The 19166-nt window shown below is 36.9% G+C and overlaps 1 protein-coding gene across 2 annotated transcripts in view; it reads left to right on the top strand.

Moving 5' to 3' along the window:
• NPEPPS (aminopeptidase puromycin sensitive) overlaps positions 1–19166 on the top strand; it is a 94599-nt gene that overhangs the window by 46308 nt on the left and 29125 nt on the right. Inside the window, exons 3-9 of one of the 2 annotated variants that reach the window (XM_035026976.1) lie at positions 1270–1347; positions 11870–11991; positions 15889–15996; positions 17167–17367; positions 17816–17912; positions 18024–18057; positions 18901–19015. In XM_035026976.1, the coding sequence (XP_034882867.1) occupies positions 1270–1347; positions 11870–11991; positions 15889–15996; positions 17167–17367; positions 17816–17912; positions 18024–18057; positions 18901–19015 (755 nt within the window). Of the gene's footprint in view, positions 1–1269; positions 1348–8977; positions 9184–11869; positions 11992–15888; positions 15997–17166; positions 17368–17815; positions 17913–18023; positions 18058–18900; positions 19016–19166 lie in introns of those variants that run through there. The other variant, XM_035026977.1, reaches the window with a different exon arrangement.

Raw genomic sequence — 19166 nt, 5'->3', positions numbered from 1 at the left:
ATTACCAGCAAAAGTCATTGTTTCAGTAGTGATTTCATCGTATTGTATATATGCCAAGTTGTAAGTTTCTTTTCAAATTTATAGGAATTAGTTTATGATAGTAGAAAGAATTTTGGAATAGGAAGGGAACTGAATTCTAGTCCAGCTATGTGAACTTAGGCAAATCATTATATATCTCATTTTCTTCATCTGTAAAATGAGGAATAGTTGATTAAAGTTCTTTTAAAATCTGAAATTATAGCTTCTTATTGGTTCTGTAAAGATCTAGCTTTATAAAGATGTTTGAACCATAATGATATTAGAAACATTGAAAATTCGATCTTAGGGTGATTCATAAAAAGAAATGAATTGTGGGCATCTTGCCTGGCTCATAGAATGTTGTTAAATCTGAATCACCGTTACCTATATCAAATTTAAGTCCATGACTAATAAAGCTACCTTTCTCTCTTAATAACAGTTTCATTGAGATACAATTCATATACCATACAATTCATTCATTTAAAGTGTACAATTCAGGGGGTGCCTGGGTGGCTCCGTTGTTTAAGTGTCTGCCTTTGGCTCAGGTCATGATCTCAGGGTCCTGGAATCGAGCCCCACATTGGGCTCCCTGCTCTGCAGGAAGTCTGCTTCTCCCTCTCCCACTCCCCCTGCTTTGTGTTCCTTCTCTCGCTGTGTCTCTGTAAGATAAATAAATAAAATCTTTTTTTAAAAAAGTTTTGTGGGGGAAAAAAAGTTTTGTGAATTAATATGAGCTATATAATTGTGTTTCAGGAGCATATTTAATTTGGGATGTGAACTAAAATAGATTAGTCTGAAATGACACTTTTGTTAATAGAAAATTTATTAAGAATATTTAGTTTTAGGGGCACCTAGCTGGCTTAGTTGATAGAGTGTGTGACTCTTGATCTCAGGGTCTTGAGTTCAAGCCCCAAGTTGGGCTTGGAGCTTACTTAAAAAAAGAGGGGCAGCACCTGGGTGGCTAAGTCGTTAAACGTCTGCCTTCGGCTCAGGTCATGATCCCAGGGTCCTGGGATCGAGCCCTGCATCAGGCTCCCTGCTCAGTGGAGAGCCTCTTCTCTCTGTCCCTCTGCTGCTCCTTCTGCTTGGGTTCTCTCCCTCTCTCTCTGTCAAATAAATAAAATCTTAAGGGAAAAAAAGAATATTTAGTTTTAGTAGAGATTTTGCTCTTAAAAATGTTAATTGCTGCAGTCTGGATTTTGTCTTAGTCCAGTCAGATTTGTGAAATAATGTTTTTAATTTCCATTCCAGAAATACATGCTACAGGATTTAACTATCAGAATGAAGATGAAAAAGTCACCTTGTCTTTTCCTAGTACTCTCCAAACAGGTAAGAGTCATGGCTTTTGTAAAATCCCATGATGAATAGTGACATCTTATTTCTTCCAAAGAAATTTGTTGTATGCCATTTTTTTTTTCTAATTTTAAGCAGATTAAATATTAAGACAGAACTTTTGAAAGAGGTTCATTGCAGCTTTTGGGCCACCAGGACAAAAGAAGACCAAAACTAATGATCATTCTACCCTAGAACATAATGCATTGTTTTTCACCTTTTCAGTCTCAGCTTTTTAAAAATACAGTTACCCAGCTCCATCTTCCAGTAATTGAGTCCACATCTCTGAGATGAATGTCCCACAGTTGATTTTGATGTATAAAAAGTATAGTGTGGGCATGGAAGGAAAGATTTGTTGATATAATACTATTACTAGGTAGGGGTGCCTAAGTTGGCTCAGTAATGGTTAAGTGTCCACTCTTGATCTCAGCTCAGGTCTTAATCTCAGGGTTGTGGGTTTTCAAGCCCGGGCCTGGGCTCCATGCTGGGTGTGGCACCTACTTAAAAAATAATAATAATGGGGCGCCTGGGTGGCTCAGTCGTTAAGTGTCTGCCTTTGGCTCAGGTCATGATCCCAGAGTCCTGGGATCGAGCCCTGCATTGGGCTCCCTGCTCCACGGGAAGCCTACTTCTCCCTCTCCTGCTCCCCCTGCTTGTGTTCCCTCTCTGGCTGTCTCTCTGTCAAATAAAAAATCTTAAAAAAAAAAGATGATAATAATCCAGATTCTATTATTAGGTATAAAAGCACAAAGAAAAAAGACTTTCTGAGCTTAATGTAGTGTAAGAAATTGTATACAAATCAATTGGTAAAGCACTAAGACTTTGATTAATGATCAGTTGAAAAGCAACAAGTGGAGGGCACTTGTCATGATGAGCACCAGGTGATGTATGAAAGTGTCGAATCGATATATTGTACACCTGAAACTAATATAACACTGTTAACTAACTGGAATTAAAATAAAAAGTTAAAAAAAGTAACAGGTAATTTGTATGAAAGAAAATGCAAATGACTAAAACATGTGAAAAGATTTTTGGCTTCCTAGCCATGAGAAATATGAAAACAGCAATTACTGATATACCAGTTTTTGCCTGTTCTGTGAGGTAAAGTTAAAAAAATTCTCAGCGACTGCCTTGATATTACTGGTAGGATGGTAAATGCATGTGGTGTATTTGGAAGGCAGTCCGGCAATATGTATCAAAGGCCTAAACATGTTCATGTCTTTGACCCAGCAATTCTGGTAAGAGGAATATATCCTAAAGAAAAATCATAAATGCAGGGAATATTTTATGCCTAGAAATGTCTATTGAGACATTACTTAAGGTAATAAAAAATTAGAATGAATGTATTTGTCCAACGCTAGGGGAGTAATTATGACATCACTATGGTGGAATATATATAACAATTAAAGGTGAGCTTTATGAATTCTTAACACTCTGAAGTGCTTATTATAATGTAAAATTGAAAAGCAGAATACAAAATTACATAGACAGGATGATGAATCATATCTCTAAAATGATACAAATAAAATGATATGTCTGGTTTTTTACATAATTGATTATTCTTATTTGTACCTTTTTTTAGTTTCCATAATTTCTATACTGATAGTATATTGCCTTAATATAATAGTATTTTTAGAAAAATTCTAAATTGGAGTTTTATTTTTTATTTCAGTGCTCTTTCATTTTGCCTTTTTCTAACTAGAATGTCTTATATGAAATTATTATAAAAATAAATGTTTTGCCATGAACATGTATTAAAAGATACCAAAGAATATAACATAAAAATTGAGATTTCTGTTTTTCTGACCCCTTCCACTTCCATTGTCTTATGAATCCTTCCAGAAATATTTTGTGTATATATAAGTATATGCATACATTTTAATCCACAAGTGGGGTCACAAATCTCAGTGGCTTACAACAAATATTTCCTGCTCACACCTGGCCCTGAGGACTCCTGCAGCCATATCTCCACCTTTGCTTAAGAGCTCTGCTCAGCTCACAGCTCTTCTCATTCCAGGACCTGTAGTGGGCAGCTACTGTCAGCAGCATGCTGTTCTCTCCCATGGCAGAGGGCAGAAGCTCAGGGATGGGGACAGAGACAAACTACAAATACACATTTCAGGTTTCTGCATGGATGGTAGTATACTTGATGTCCATTCACATTTCATTGGCCAAAGCAAATAGCATGGTCAAGCCCAAAGTCACTGGGGCAACAATTACCAGAGATTTGATTAAACTTCTACTATGAAAGAGTAAAAAGCCAAACAGTAATAGAAATATAGGAACTTGTTAAAAGCAAAGACAAATGAAAAGAAAGTCTCAAAAAAAAAAACCCCACAAAACAGATTAATACCCTTAGAAATACTGTTAATATCACATTCATTAAACAAGAACAGGACAGGGGAGCCTAGGTGGCTTAGTTGGTTAAGTGTCCGACTCTTGATTTCTGCTCAGGTCATGATCTCAGGATCATGAGATGGAGCCCAGCTTGGCCTCCACACTTAAGATTCTTCCTCGCCCTATGCCCCTCTCCCTACCGCTTGTATGCTCGCTCTCTCTTAAAAACAAGAACAGGACAGAACATTATCAAACAGAAAGAATTAGAGCAAGAAAACTTTTGGAAATTATAATACAATAGAAGTAAAAAACCTAATAGGACTTTTGGAAGATGAAATAGAGAAATCTTACACATGGCATGAAAATTTGAGTAACAATCTAGCAGAACCAACATTCATCTAGTAAAAGAGAGGACAGAGAAAATGAGAAGAGAAAATTATTAAAGATACAAAAGAAGAACATTTCTTTGAATGGAGGTGATTGGAACCTTCAATTTGAAAAGGTACACCACTAAAAAAAAAAGAAAGAAAAGGTACACCACTAACAGGGGCTAACTCAATAAATGTAAAAAATCCCATACCAAAGCAAATTTTAGAACTTTGGGGGATAAAAGTGAGGCTCTTGAAAGGCTGGGTGGCTCAGTCAGTTAAGCATCTGACTCTTAATTTCATTTCAGGACATGATCTCAGGGTCGTGGGATCGAGCCTGTCATCGGGCTCCACACTCAGTGTAGAGTCCGCTTGGGATTCTCTCTCTCCTTCTCCCTCTGCCCCACCCCTGTTGACACTTGGTCTCGAATGAATGAATAAAGTGAGGCTCTCAAAGAGTTTCTTCCCAAGGGCAGGGGGTTGGGAGGAAGGAGGGAAGACTAGCAGATTACCTTCAAAATTCAGGGATCAAAATAGTAGTAGTAGACTGGGGGATGGGGGATGGGCAAAATTGGGTGAAAGTGAGTGGGAGTTACAGGCTTCCAGTTCCAGAACGAGTAAATCGGGGATTGGAGGTACAGCATAAGGAACATAGTGGTATTGTAATAGTGTTGTATGGTGACAGGTGGTAGCTACACTTAATGGTGAGCATAGCAAAGAGTATAGAGTTGTCAAATGACTATGTTGTACACCTGAAACTAATGTAACACTGTCTCTCAACAATGCTTGAATGAATTTTAAAAAAGGAATAGCAGTAGACTAACCATCAGGAACAATGGAAACTAGACTCTAATGAAGCCATTCCTCAAAATTCTGAGTGTATCTGATTTTCAGCCTAGAATTAATTCTATGCTTAGCCAAATTGTGAATTTAAAGAGGGTAAAATAAGGATATTTTCAGATTTGCAAGGTCAGAGAAAACTTAATTCTTTGTAAAAGATGTAGGAGTGGGAGATGTAGTTTGGCTAAAACTTCACTTTCTGTAGTAAGAAGAAAATAATGTATAAAATTGAAAAATGAAGAAATAGCTAAGGAAGCAAGGTATTTAGAAATCACAGAGTTGCTACTGGGGGCAGTGTAGGGAGTAAGATAGCATTGGGCAGGGACTTGCAGCTTATATATAAGCCTATACTACTTTATGAGTTGTAAAGTAGGAACTATTACTTTGATAGAAATAAGATAAAAATTTTTTTTAAGATTTTATTTATTTATTTGACAGAGAGAGACACAGAGAGAGAGGAACACAAGCAGGGGGAGCGGAGGAGGGAGAAGCAGGCTTCCGGTGGAGCAGGGAGCCCGACGCGGGGCTCGATCCCAGGACCCCGGGATCATGATCTGAGCTGAAGGCAGACGCTTAACCACGGAGCCACCCAGTTGCCCCAATGAGATAAAATTTTTAAAAAATTTAAAATCTGTGGGGCGCCTGGGTGGCTCTGTGGTTAAGCGTCTGCCTTCGGCTCATAACCTTATCTTCGGCTCAGGTCATGATCCCGGGATCCTGGGATCAAGCTGAGCTCCGCATCGGGCTCCCTGCTCCGCGGGAAGCCTGCTTCTCCCTCTCCCACTCCCCCTGCTTGTGTTCCCTCTCTTGCTGTCTCTCTCTATCAAATAAATAAATAAAATCTTAAAAAAAAAATTTAAAATCTGTATCATTACAGACTACATTCTATGATCACACTGTGAGAAGATTAAAATCAGTTGCAAAAGAGAAAAAAATCCCTTCTCATATATTTGGAAAAATTGTACCTCTGAAAATTAATATCAAAGAAGATTTGTTATGGAAATTAGAAAATATTTAGAACTGAATAATGAAGTTACTACATAATATGTAGGATGCAAGTAAAACATTACTCAGCATATTTAGTTAAAACTGAAAATTAATCGCTAAGTATCAAGATCAAAGTTAGATAAGAATGGGTAACTTTAAAAAAGCAGAAGAGAGGGCGCCTGGGTGGCTCAGTTGGTTAAGCGACTGCCTTCGGCTCAGGTCATGATCCCAGGGTCCTGGGATCGAGTCCCGCATCGGGCTTCCGGCTCAGCAGGAAGCCTGCTTCTCCCTCTCCCACTCCCCCTGCTTGTGTTCCTGCTCTCACTGTCTCTGTCTCTGTCAAATAAATAAATAAAATCTCTAAAAATAAATAAATAAATAAATAAGAAAAAAAAAAGCAGAAGAGAGAAAGATTTAAGAGCAGAAATTAAAAAATGGAGAGGAGCAAAAATATTTTAAGATTTTATTTATTTATTTGTCAGAGAGAGAACACGAGCAGGGGGAGAAGCAGGCTCCCCGCTGAGCAAGGAGCCCAATGCCGGACTCCCATCCCAGGACCTGGGATCATGACCTGAGCTGAAAGCAGACACTTAACCGACTGAGTCACCCAAGCGTCCTGGGAGCAAAGATATTTTAAAACAAGCTTTTAAAATCATTCCAGAAGATAAATAAATCTGGCACGCACGTGTGTGTGTGTGTGTGTGTGTGTGTGTAAAGATAGTAGATTCAATTGTTCAGCATTAGGAAATATGACATTATTAAGTCAAAAATTTCAAGATACTAGATTATCAAAAGAAGCTAGAATGTATTTGCTAGAATTGAGCAGGTAAGAATAGGCAGAAACTCCTAGAAGGAGCATGTGTGTTATATGTGTACATACAGGTATAATACACGCATATTCTATTGAATGCTTCATCTGTGCCAGGTACTGTTTTATGTGCATCATAAATACTAATTTATTTAATCCCTTTTGAGATAGTTTCTGTTATCTGCACTTTATAGATAAACTAAGGCACAAAGATGGTTTAATTAAATAACTTGCCCAAGGTTAATTGGTGTTAGGTGGCAGAGCCTAACCATGCAGTTTAATCCAAAAGTCTATACTTCTAACCACCATATTATGCTTTTTATTTTTTAATTAAATATTATAAAAATATAATACATTGTTTAAAATTCAAATGATATATAGTAGAAATGTGTTTGCCATCCTAGCCCTTTCTTCTTCTCTCAGCTCTTCTCAGAAGCAACCAGTTTCCTATGTATCCTTTTAAAACTATTCAGTGGTTTGTAAGCATTTCTGCATATACTGTTTAAGAACACAGAAACTAACATGCTATATCATATTCTGCACCCTTCTTTTCCCTTACGTGTTTGTGTGTGTGTGTAAATAAAAGAGGTCAGGGGCACCTGAGTGGCTCAGTTGGTTGAGCTTCTGACTCTTGGTTTTGGCTCAGGTTGTGATCTCAGGGTGGTGGGATGGAGCCCCACCTTGGGCTCTGCTCAGTGGGGAGTCTGCTTGGGATTCTCTCCCTGTGTCCCTCCCTCCACTCTCTCTCAATCTCTCTAAAATAAATAAATAAATCTTTTAAAAAAATGGGTCAGTTATCAGTATATAAGAGCTTTGTCATTCTTGATGAGAACTATTTACAGCAGACATGGTAAATTGTGAAGTCATTTCTAAGATCAGAGAAGGTTATGACCTTTCGTATACTATAATTTGACAGAGTTTGGGAGATTTTTAGTTAATACAACAGTATAAATAAGTAACTGATATAAATATTAGAATTAGAAATTATTTGAGGGGCACCTGGGTGGCGCAGTCTGTTGGGCTTTTGATTTCTGCTCAGGTCATGATTTTGGGGTCGTGAAATGGAGCCCTCAGTTGGGCTCCATGCTCAGTATGGAGTCGTCTTGTCCCTCTCCCTCTGCTCCTCCCTTTTCTTGTGCTCACCCACTCACTTGATCTCTCTCAAATAAATAAATAAAATCTTTTTTTAAAAAAGAAATTATCCTATTTGAGATGAGACTAATATTGGTTATTGAGCATCTGTAAATATGTCTGAAAATCATTGGCTTTCACATTTTCCCAAGATTCTCTGGAACACAATAACCCAGTCATTCTTCGCTTTAAAAATGACATCCTTATTTTTTCAAGTTTTAGTAGGCTGTACAAGCATTCTATCTTCTGGTAAGGGAATAGGGAGCATATATTGAAAGGACATTAGTAACCTTTGTGTTTAGCCTCACCAGACTTAACAGTCATGCCAACTATTTCATAGCTAAGCAACACATTTTCTTTTCCGAAGTTGGCACATTCTAGAGTAATGGTTAAATTACCATGATCATTGTAAGCTGACAACAACTTCAGAATCATTTGTTAAGGATCTTGCAGAGTGGTGTTTATTTAGAGAAACACTAGGTGATATTGACATTTCTAAGAGTGAAAAACAGGGTCACAGGAAATGGTGACACAAAGGCAGAGACCTTTACTCCCTTTTTATACAAATTAATCTGTCTTTAATTTTTTGGCATTTAGTAGGCTCATTAAATTTTTATTGAATTATTTCAAGATCTACTTCAGGTTTTACAGCAATTATACTCTCCTAAGCTTTAAAGAAATAAGGTGTTTTTTGTTAGTTTGTTTTAAAGATTTTATTTATTTATTTGACAGATCACAAGTAGACAGGCAGGCAGAGGGAGGAGAAGCAGGCTCCCTGCTCAACCCGATGCGGGGCTCGATCCCAGGACCCTGGGATCATGACGTAAGCCGAAGGCAGACGCTTAACCGACTGAGCCACCCAGGCGCCCCAAGAAATAAGGTTTTTGGTGGAAGTTGCAGTTTTCCAGTTGTTTAATTTATAAATGGGCTTATTGTATGTTTTAAAAGGTTTATCATCCCAAGCAGATAAATATTGCATACAGTGGATAAGGTGTCTAATGTGAGGAAGCAATGTAAATTATGTGGGCAAACAGGTATAAAATTAGACAATCTGGCAATCAGTTCTTTAGTATGATGTAAATTTGATAAGTTGACATTTATTAAGTTTTTTTCCTCCTGTTTTTGCCCTATAATTCTACTATATTAATAGTAAATATTTTGTAATTAGTACTGTAAATAATAACACTAGTTAAATTTATTAGTGATTTGTAAAAAACTTTAACTTGTGTTTTGTTTGAATTTCAGGTAATAACCTTTTCCAATACTTTGTATTTTGTTTAGTATGCCACTTTTTTGAAAGTGGCCACTATCAGTATCTTATTATGGTTTGATGGCCTTGGAGATTTAAAACCGAGTAAAAGTGTAAGCAGCCTTTCTTATTTAGTTATGAGTTTTAAATCATTTTATTCCAAATAGGAAAAGGCAGAAGTAGATTTCCCATGGAATATGAGTTATATAAAAGAAATCTTAACATGTTAGTTGACTAGTGAAAACAGACTGGCCAATTCCATTTATGGAATTACAACAGGGGGCGCCTGGGTGGCTCAGTCGTTAAGAGTCTGCCTTCAGGGGCGCCTGGGTGGCTCAGATGGTTAAGCGTCTGCCTTCGGCTCAGGTCATGATCTCAGGGTCCTGGGATCGAGTCCCACATCGGGTTCCCTGCTCAGTGCAGAGCCTGCTTCTCCCTCTCCCTCTGCCACTCCCTCTGCTTGTGCTCTTCTGTCTATCTCTCTGTCAAATAAATAAATAAAATCTTTAAAAAAGAAAAAAAAGAGTCTGCCTTCGGCTCAGGTCATGATCCCAGGATCCTGGGATCGAGTCCCACATCGGGCTCCCTGCTCTGCGGGAGACCTGCTTCTCCCTCTCCCACTCCCCCTGCTTGTGTTCCTGCTCTTGCTGTGTCTCTCTCTGTCAAATAAATAAATAAAATCTTTAAAAAAAAAAAAAGGAATTACAACATAAAATTCCATCAAACACTTCTTTTTAAAGGTCGTGGGGTTTTGCAATCTACTAGATAAGTCCTTGTAAACTTTATTAATGTGAATATATCTGCTTTTTTAAAGATTAGTGAATTCCTAAAGAAAATAGGGAGAAATTGTATATTATAGTTAAATTCTTTAGTATCAGTCATTTAGAATTCTTTCACATTCTTTTATTGTATTCTTATTTACTGTTCCAGTAATCTATCATTCTCTTTAAGAAAGCATTCATTGTCCCCTTCAGACAGAATGTCTGATTTTTAAAAAAATAAGATTCACAAACACTTATTCAGATGAGCTTCAATCCCCCCCCTGCCCCCAGCATGATTACATTAAGAATATGGCACTTTCGGGTGTCTGGCTGGCTCAGTCAGTAGAGCATGGGACTCTTGATCTCGGGGTTGTGAGTTCAGGCCCTACATTGGGCACATTAAAAAAAAAAAAAGTGGCACTTTTTTTAATGATGATGACTTCGCTGCAGAGGTCTGAAATTTTCTCTTGAAATTACTTTCAGAATGAGTTTGAAGCACATATGAAAATGAGTATTATTACATAATTGACATACTTAATAGACAGCAGCGTTTTGTCTAGAAACAGTATGCAGTTTGTCATTCACTTTTTCTGTAGATTTGGACTCTAAATGACTTTTGGACCTTTTCAAAAAAGTCAGTTCCATTTTGGAAGGTGAAGATCTGACTGAGAGCATCCAAAAGGATATGTCAAAAAAGAGGGAGAGTTAACATCTGAACAATGTCAGTGTCATTGCTCTGTGGCATTCCAAAATGACAGTTTAAAACATCAGGATATAAAAGTTTTAGAATGGTTGCCTAATTATTTTATAGTCATACCATGTCTTTGATTTGTTAGATCCCCATGTTCTAGATCTTGTTATAAATAGGCACTTTAAAAGGATCAATTAGAAGTCAGCATTTTTCTGGTTGGTTTTTTGGGGGGATTTAATTTGTAAAATGTAGAATGGGATTATTGTTTTGTCATGCATCTGAATTTAGTAGATGACTAATAGGTATTAATTATAATCTTTGTTATGAAAGAAGGTACCCATTTTGTCTAATTTGGTTTTGCCCCCATACAACAATAGAATATATATTCATGTTGCGTTTTTATTTGCATTTAGTAATTATTGAGTAAATGTATTTCTTTAATATTATCATTTCAAATGATTGAGGTGACTGTAAGAGTTTTTAATGCCCTTTTGCCAGCCAAATCATTGATCTTGCCTATATAGTTCCTTTCAAAAGTATAGAATCAGTGTTCCATTTGGATTGAACAGACAGGGTTTTGTCTTAAAGATGGAGTAATTGGCATGAAGTCCTCTAAATGGACCAATTTATATGGCATCATTGGCAGAGAAGATGAATTTTGGATTAAACAGGCCTAAATTTTTTATCTCATTCTTGCTACTTACTAATCGTGTGACCTCAAGCAAATTATTTAACTTTTCAGCCTCAGTTTTCTCATCTGAAAAAATGGAGACTATATCTACTTCCAAGTTTCTAAATTTTTTTTTTTAATTTTATTTATTTATTTGACAGAGACACAGCTAGAGAGGGAACACAGCAGGGGGAGTGGGAGAGGGAGAAGCAGGCTTCCCGCTGAGCAGGGAGCCCGATGTGGGGCTCGGTCCCAGGACTCCAGGATCATGACCTGAGCCCAAGGCAGATGCTTAACGACTGAGCCACCCAGGCGCCCCCAAGTTTCTAAATATTTTTAAAGCACCATGCACAGTAGCATGTCATACATTTAGTAATAAATGTTCATTTCCTTTCCTGTTTTTATCTTTACGTATTGGTGATTAGAGATTAAGTTAATAAAGTTAAAAAAACTTTCTAAACAGTCACCCTAAACATGATGTTAAGGTTTACTTTAGGATTAGTTTGCCATTTATTTTAGTAAATACTGTATTCTCCCCATTGCCAGGAGAAGTGTTTGAGAAAGGAAAGAATGATCTGAACATTGTAAATAGTCAACTCAGCATCTTAAGGATATATTTTTGATAACTTGTACTTAATGTCTATATTAAAGTGGTTTTCATTCATCTTCAATCACAGGTACAGGAACCTTAAAAATAGATTTTGTTGGAGAGCTAAATGACAAAATGAAAGGTTTCTACAGAAGTAAATATACTACCCCTTCTGGAGAGGTGCGCTATGCTGCTGTCACACAGTTTGAGGTATGGTGTTCTTCTCTAAAATGTTGTTATCTTAAGTAGATATTCTGACAAAGTTGTGTTCCATTATTTGCATGATTATTTCAGGCTGGGTCCCTTTGGCCATAATTATGTTCATGATTTTGGAATCTTTATTTTATATTAAGCCAGTTATCTCCATTATAGAGGGAGAGAATTAGAGATGTGGGCTGGAAAATGGATACACACACACAACACACACACCAGCATTACTATTTCATAGGAAAAGCCACAGGAATCAAATACTAAGAAGACAATTTTAATTTAAAAAGGTACATAGTATAGGGCACCTGGGTGGCTCAGATGGTTAAGCGTCTGCCTTCGGCTCAGGTCATGATCCCAGGGTCCTGGGATCGAGTCCCACATCGGGCTCCCTGCTCCTTGGGAGCCTGCTTTTCCCTCTGCCTCTCTCTCTCTCTGTCTCTCATGAATAAATAAATAAAATCTTTAAAAAAAAAAAAAAAGGTACATAGTATAAAAGCAATTCAGGTATTGAAATTCTGTTACATATGTTTATATAAATGTGTATGTGTATATGTAACAAAATAATATATGCATGTATGTGTATATACATATACATCTGTATACATGCATATATGTAACAAAATTTCAATACCTGAATTGCTTTTATACTATGTACCTTTCTTCTTGTTTTTTTAATTTTAAAGATTTTTATTTATTTGACAGAGAGAGACACAGCGAGAGAGAGAACCCAAGCAAGTGCCTCACTGTGTACCTTTCTTAATTAAAATTATACTCTTAGTATTTGACACCTGTGGCTTTTCCTACCAAATTAATAGTAATGTTGTTGTATAGCATTCCTTTTATTCTTTGACATGTCCTTGCTATATGTTTATCTTACTATATTATCTGCACTTTGATTTTTATTTATCAAGTATATGCAAGTTACATAGCTTGTTTTGAATTTGCTAGTGGTACTTTTAAGTATTAAATCTAATTAAATTTATTCCTGTACATTTCAGTATGGATAATGAAACAATTGATCCTATCTATTTTTATGTTTCTGCCTGTATCTCTGTATTGTTTGTTTTGCATACCTAAAGTTTTGGATTGGGGCGCTTGGGTGGCTCAGTCAGTTTGACATCCGACTCTTGATTTCGGCTCAGGTCATAATCTCGGGGTCGTGGGATCGAGCCCTGCATCAGGCTCCATGCTGAGCATGGAGTCTGCTTGTTCCTCTCCCTCTGCTCCTCCCCTCGCTTTCTCTCTCTCTCTCTCAAACAAATGAATAAAATCTTTAAAAAAATTTGCCATAGCTATTTAGGCTTAATTCTGTGTTTCCATTATTTCAATGCTTATCTTTAGCCCTTTGTGCACTTCTGCATCCTGGAATGGTTGCCTGGAGTATGTCTCCAAATAAAAAAAAAATTTTTTTTAAGATTTTATTTATTTATTTTGACAGAGACAGCGAGACAGGGAACACAAGCAGGGGGAGTGAGAGAGGGAGAAGCAGGCTTCCCACTGAGCAAGGAGCCCCATGTAGGGCTCCATCCCAGGAGCCTGGGATCACGACCTGAGCCAAAGACAGCCGCTTAACGACTGAGCCACCCAGTCGCCCCCAAATAAAATTTTTTTAAGGGAGGGTATGTGGGTAGTATACTTCCAGAGTCTTTGCACAACTGAAAGCCTTTCATTTGCCTTAATACATGACCAGTTTTACTGGGTGTATAATAGATTTGTTGGGGAAAAAAGAAAAAGAGAAAGAAGAAGAGCAGCCCCTGACATTCAGAAGTTGCACCAGCACTCCCAGCTAGTCCATGCTGTTCTTTTTGACGTAAACAGCATCATAGAGCACCAACCTCAGACAAGGTTCCTCTGAGACCATGATAAAGTGAAAAAAAAACAAGGGTGCTTCATAATTTCATCTAAGGACAGACAAAAGCAAGGTCACTGTGCTACCCATGAAATAAGGAACAACTCCCTCTCTTAGTTAAAATGAGCGACATCTTTATCAATTACGGTTTTAGTCTTGCTCTAGGCTGCCCTCTCTACAGGTAAGATTTGTTGAGATGCACACCCACAGAATCGCCTCCACTTTTTGACCCCACTCAATTGAGAGTGAATCTAAATCCTTACCCCAATTCACCCTGCCAAATCCGGAATATACATATAATAGCTTCTTTCTTACACACCCCAAGGTTCCCCTTACTATGAGTTTTCCCTTGCTACAATGAATAACAAACCCAACTTTTCAACTATAAGAGTGATATATACAGTTGGCTTACAATTTTTCTCTTTCAAAGGTATATAAATGTTGTTCCACAGTCTTTCATATCTCATTTTGTCAAGGGGAAGAATCAGACTGGAGTATCGTTTTTTCCCTTGTAGAGTAACATATTGTTTTGTTTTGCTTTGTTTTCTTCTTGATTGCTTGTTAAATTATTTCTTTGTACTTAAAAATTAAAAATTTTTACCAGGTGTTCACTTTTTATTAACTTTTACATAGTAATTGGTGAACCCTATTGATGTTCAGATTCAGATCTTCAGTGTAGCCAAGTTTTCTCCTATTACATACTACATTTTCACTGTGGTTTGTGCTCTGCTCTCTCATAATAAGTTTATGTCTAACCTCTATCCCTCAGATGAAGTTTTGATGGCTTTCATCACTCTGTCCTTTTGATATTTTAGAAACTTTTTTAAAGAAACTTTTAAACCTGGGGCGCCTGGGTGGCTCAGTCATTAAGCGTCTGCCTTCGGCTCAGGTCATGATCCCAGGGTCCTGGGATCGAGCCCCACATCGGGCTCTCTGCTCAGCGGGAAGCCTGCTTCTCCCTCTCCCACACCCCCTGCTTGTGTTCCCTCTCTCGCTGTCTCTCTCTGTCAAATAAATAAATAAAATCTTTAAAAAAAAAAAAAGAAACTTTAAACCTTATTATCCATGTTACTCATTTAATTTCTTCTAGTATAAATTCATTTCTCTACCGCTGCTGCTCCTAATTTCAATTTTTCTGTGCTATCTTTTCTTTCCTTGTACTCTGCTTACTTTTCAGATGTCTTATTTATTCTTTGAATGAATTCATCATTTATTTAACTTCTTTGAGAGTGCAATTAGCCATCTGACATTTTCCTTGGAGAAACTTTTCCAGAAGTATGTGCTTCCTCTACCTCTCTATAATTTATTCCTTCTTTTCATGATACAGAATCTTGTAATTGGTTCTATTTTTTTTACTTCATTCTGTTTTATTAAAGTTTCTTTTATAACTGGTATTCTACTGAACCGCTAAACTTTATTTTGCTTTAACAAGTTTGCTCTTTCTTAAAAAACAAACAAGTTTACTCTTTATTTTTGAAGAAAAAAATGAGGTCTTGTTAAGTAAGTCAAGTGGTGACAGTTTTATGTGTAGTAAATGGAAATGCCATTAAATGGATGACCTGCGACGCCTGGGTGACCCAGTCGATTAAGCGTCTGCCTTCAGCTCAGATCATGATCCCAGGGTCCTGGTATTGAACCTCGCATCCGGCTCCCTGCCCAGTGGAGAGACTGCTTTTACCTCTCCCTCTGCTCCTCCTGCTCATGCTCTCTCTCTCTCTCTCGCTCTTTCTCTAATAAATAAAAATATTTTTAAAAATATGTATCATTCTAAATTATTCTAATACTGTATATTGTTAAGATCTGTAGCAGACCTAATTCCTGGATGATTGCTTGTTTTTGTTTGTTTTTGCGTTGTTGATGTGGCAGGGATAATAAGCCCCATGTTTTCTCTGTAGTCATTCCCTAGTGTGTTGCCTGGCATGGAGTAGAAAGTAAATATTTAAACAAGTGAAGGAATGGATGATAGAAAGAAGATGATGACGGTTACTTCATGAAATAGTCGGTTAGGTTAATTCAGTAATATTTATATTTCATATTCTTTTTTTAAGGCTACTGATGCCCGGAGGGCTTTTCCTTGCTGGGATGAGCCTGCCATCAAAGCAACTTTTGATATCTCATTGGTTGTTCCTAAAGACAGAGTAGCTTTATCAAACATGGTATGTATGTGTTTGTAAGTTATATTTAAAATTTGAATAAGCGTTTATAATACTTAGTTTTCTGGTTAGATGCAGTAGCATGAAACCACTTAGCACGGTGCTTGATACATAACAGGAGCACAGATGTTCATTTTCTTTATTTCCAGTAAGCCCTCTTTTTTTAAATTTCCTTATTTGGAGTTTCCTTCCTCATGGAAGAAATTTCTTATAAACTTTAATTTGGAAAACTGAAAAAGTGATAAGTTTAATAAATACTGCCTGAAAAAAAATCTGACTTTCTTATTAAATGCCAAAAGATATAGGCATGTAATGAAGTGTATTTGGGTTTCTTAGAATATGCTCTCTTCACTGATGTCATTATCTCTTTCATAAATAGAGTAAGCATTTACCACTTGAAATATACTATTTAAGACAGAAGTACCCGATAGCCTGTAATATGAATCTGGGGAATTTGGAAAAGCCTACTGTACCTGAAAATACCTGGCTTTTGCCTCCTTATGGTGCAGAGAATTCCATAGAATGCCATTCTCTTCTCAAATATTCCTAAAAAGGAGGCTAATATATTAAACCGAAATATTATTTTACAGTTTAGTATGAATGAATTTATCAGGTCTGTTCTTGAATAAGTCTTCCTTGGAAGAAAGAATAGATCTTGTGAAAGTAGAGCTCCTGAATAGGAAGAAGGGGGGGGGGGTGGACAACAAAGAGAAATTAGGAACTCTGTAGGTCAAGTGGAAATTCCTCCACAAATTTGCTTAGAGCCAGCCTTGGTATAGAGAATGCTCTAAATTTAGATATCTGTACCCTTTGAAATGCAGATTTCACAATTACCCTTCATTAATAATTATTGCCTTTTATCTTTATTTCACTTGAAAAGTATTGAGGTCTTACTTAAAACATCCCAGTGCCTGGCATATAATAGGTATTCAAGAAAAGTTGCTTCTTTTCTCTCATAGATCCTTGGGAGTTTTAACACTTTAGCCCCCAACTTCTTAGTGTTTCCTTCTTAATAGGAAAGATTTTGACAGCATAAAAGCGGTGGATGAATTGGGATAGATAAGTAAGCAGTGCTGGAAGGGGGAAGGAGAAGCAGCAGAGTTTTTGGCTAGTATTTGCTTTAAGGTATTTAATGTAAATCTGTTTAAATTTTTTTCTCTCTCTTTTTTTAAGAATGTAATTGATCGGAAACCATACCCTGATGATGAAAATGTAGTGGAAGTGAAGTTTGCCCGCACACCTGTCATGTCTACATATCTGGTGGCATTTGTTGTGGGTGAATATGACTTTGTAGAAACAAGGTCAAAAGATGGTGTGTGTGTCCGTGTTTACACCCCTGTTGGCAAAGCAGAGCAAGGAAAATTTGCGTTAGAGGTAAATGTACTTGAAGAGGATTGTTCCAACAGTCCATAACTCCAGGTTGGGGAATTTACATTTCTGATCAATTATTAGTACAATTATTTATAATTTAGTCTGAAATTTGTGTACTTTGGTTTTATTTTTAATAGAATTTTGAAACTACCAACCTTGGTGTTACCTTAGCATTTTACAAGACAATGATTAAGAGAATATTAGAGTGGAATTTATTTATCCACAGAATGGGTGGGAAAAGATGTAGTATATTTTTCATACCAATATATTATAGATGGATTAAAGTTTGGCCAACATTAACAAAAGCCAAAGACTTTTGGAGGTAGGGTTCCCCGGGGTTGGTTTCTAGTAACTTGAGAAGCTTTGGCTTGCAACAGGATTCCTTTGTGGATTTCTATATGAATTACAATAAAATATTTATCAGATGGTTCTTTTGTTTATACTTTTGTAGGTTGCTGCTAAAACCCTGCCTTTTTATAAGGACTACTTCAATGTTCCTTATCCTCTACCTAAAATTGATCTCATTGCTATTGCAGACTTTGCAGCTGGTAAAGTAAATTTCATTTTATTGCTGAATTGTAATAACTTTTTTAAATTTTGTGATTTTGAGGAAGAAGTATGTACATATATCAATAAATGTTTATGTTTATTTTATGAAGGTGCCATGGAGAACTGGGGCCTTGTTACTTATAGGTATGTTAATGATGCATTACCCTGCCTTATCTTTTCAATCACTGATTTCATAAGAGCTTCACTCCTAATCACCAGTTGAGTAGCTTCTGCTTTATGATCTGCTGTAAATTTTCCTACCTCCCCAACTTCTGCGCACATTTTAAGAATGCAGATGAACACCCTCTGGTGCTACTATCTGAGATTGTAAGATTTTAAAGTGAGCATCTGGCATTAGTAACATTTTTAGATCTATTTTTGGCTGACTTTCTCATTTTGGTGCCTTCTCTTCCTCCCAGGAGTTTCATAGTTATTTTTCCAGCTTGAAGAACTGTCTCTGCTTTAATGTTTTCTAGCCAAGTTTTTACATATCTGTCACCACAATACAGACATGTGGGTTGTATAGTTTTTAAAGCAGGGTCTGTAAACAGGTTTTTGCCCCGCCTTCTTTGATGAGTTAAGTTTTGGACAGCCTGCTCAGTGTTCTTTTTGGGACTGTGGAATGCATGTTCCCCCCACTTGCCACTCCCCTTCTTTTAATGGGAGGACTGTTTACTCTCTCTGTCTAGCACAATAATCCCTAATCCCTTAGACAAAGTTTTTTAAAACTTAAGGCATCTGTCCTGTTACAAACTGATGTTTAAACTTGTGTCACACCTTTGATCTGCTGTTGTATGAATTCTGTTGGAATAGTCTTTAATCTTCCCAGAACTTTTTCTGTTCTGTACCTCTGGGGAAATGTTTTCTTGACATCTCTAAAGCCTAACTTGACCGTCTTATTTACCATTTGAATCTCCCTCCCCCATTTGTGCATGCCTTTTATTGCAATACTTACATTGTTTAAAAAAAATTTTTTTTTTAACACAGGGAGACTGCATTGCTTATTGATCCAAAAAATTCCTGTTCTTCATCACGCCAGTGGGTTGCTCTGGTTGTGGGACATGAACTCGCCCATCAATGGTTTGGAAATCTTGTTACTATGGTATTTAATATTTTTAAGTGCTCAAATATATTTATCTTCATCCTACTGCATATTATTTTGGCTACATAGTATTTCAGGTTTGACTGGAACATAGTACTAAAAAATAAATGAATGATCGAAAATCTTTATTTTAGAACATCCACTTTGAACA

This window comes from Mirounga leonina, unplaced genomic scaffold (assembly GCF_011800145.1).
Source record: "Mirounga leonina isolate KUSES-001 unplaced genomic scaffold, KU_Mleo_1.0 Mir_200, whole genome shotgun sequence".
In the NCBI taxonomy this organism is placed as follows: Eukaryota; Metazoa; Chordata; class Mammalia; order Carnivora; family Phocidae; genus Mirounga; species Mirounga leonina.
This window is presented reverse-complemented; position numbering and strand designations above follow the sequence as displayed.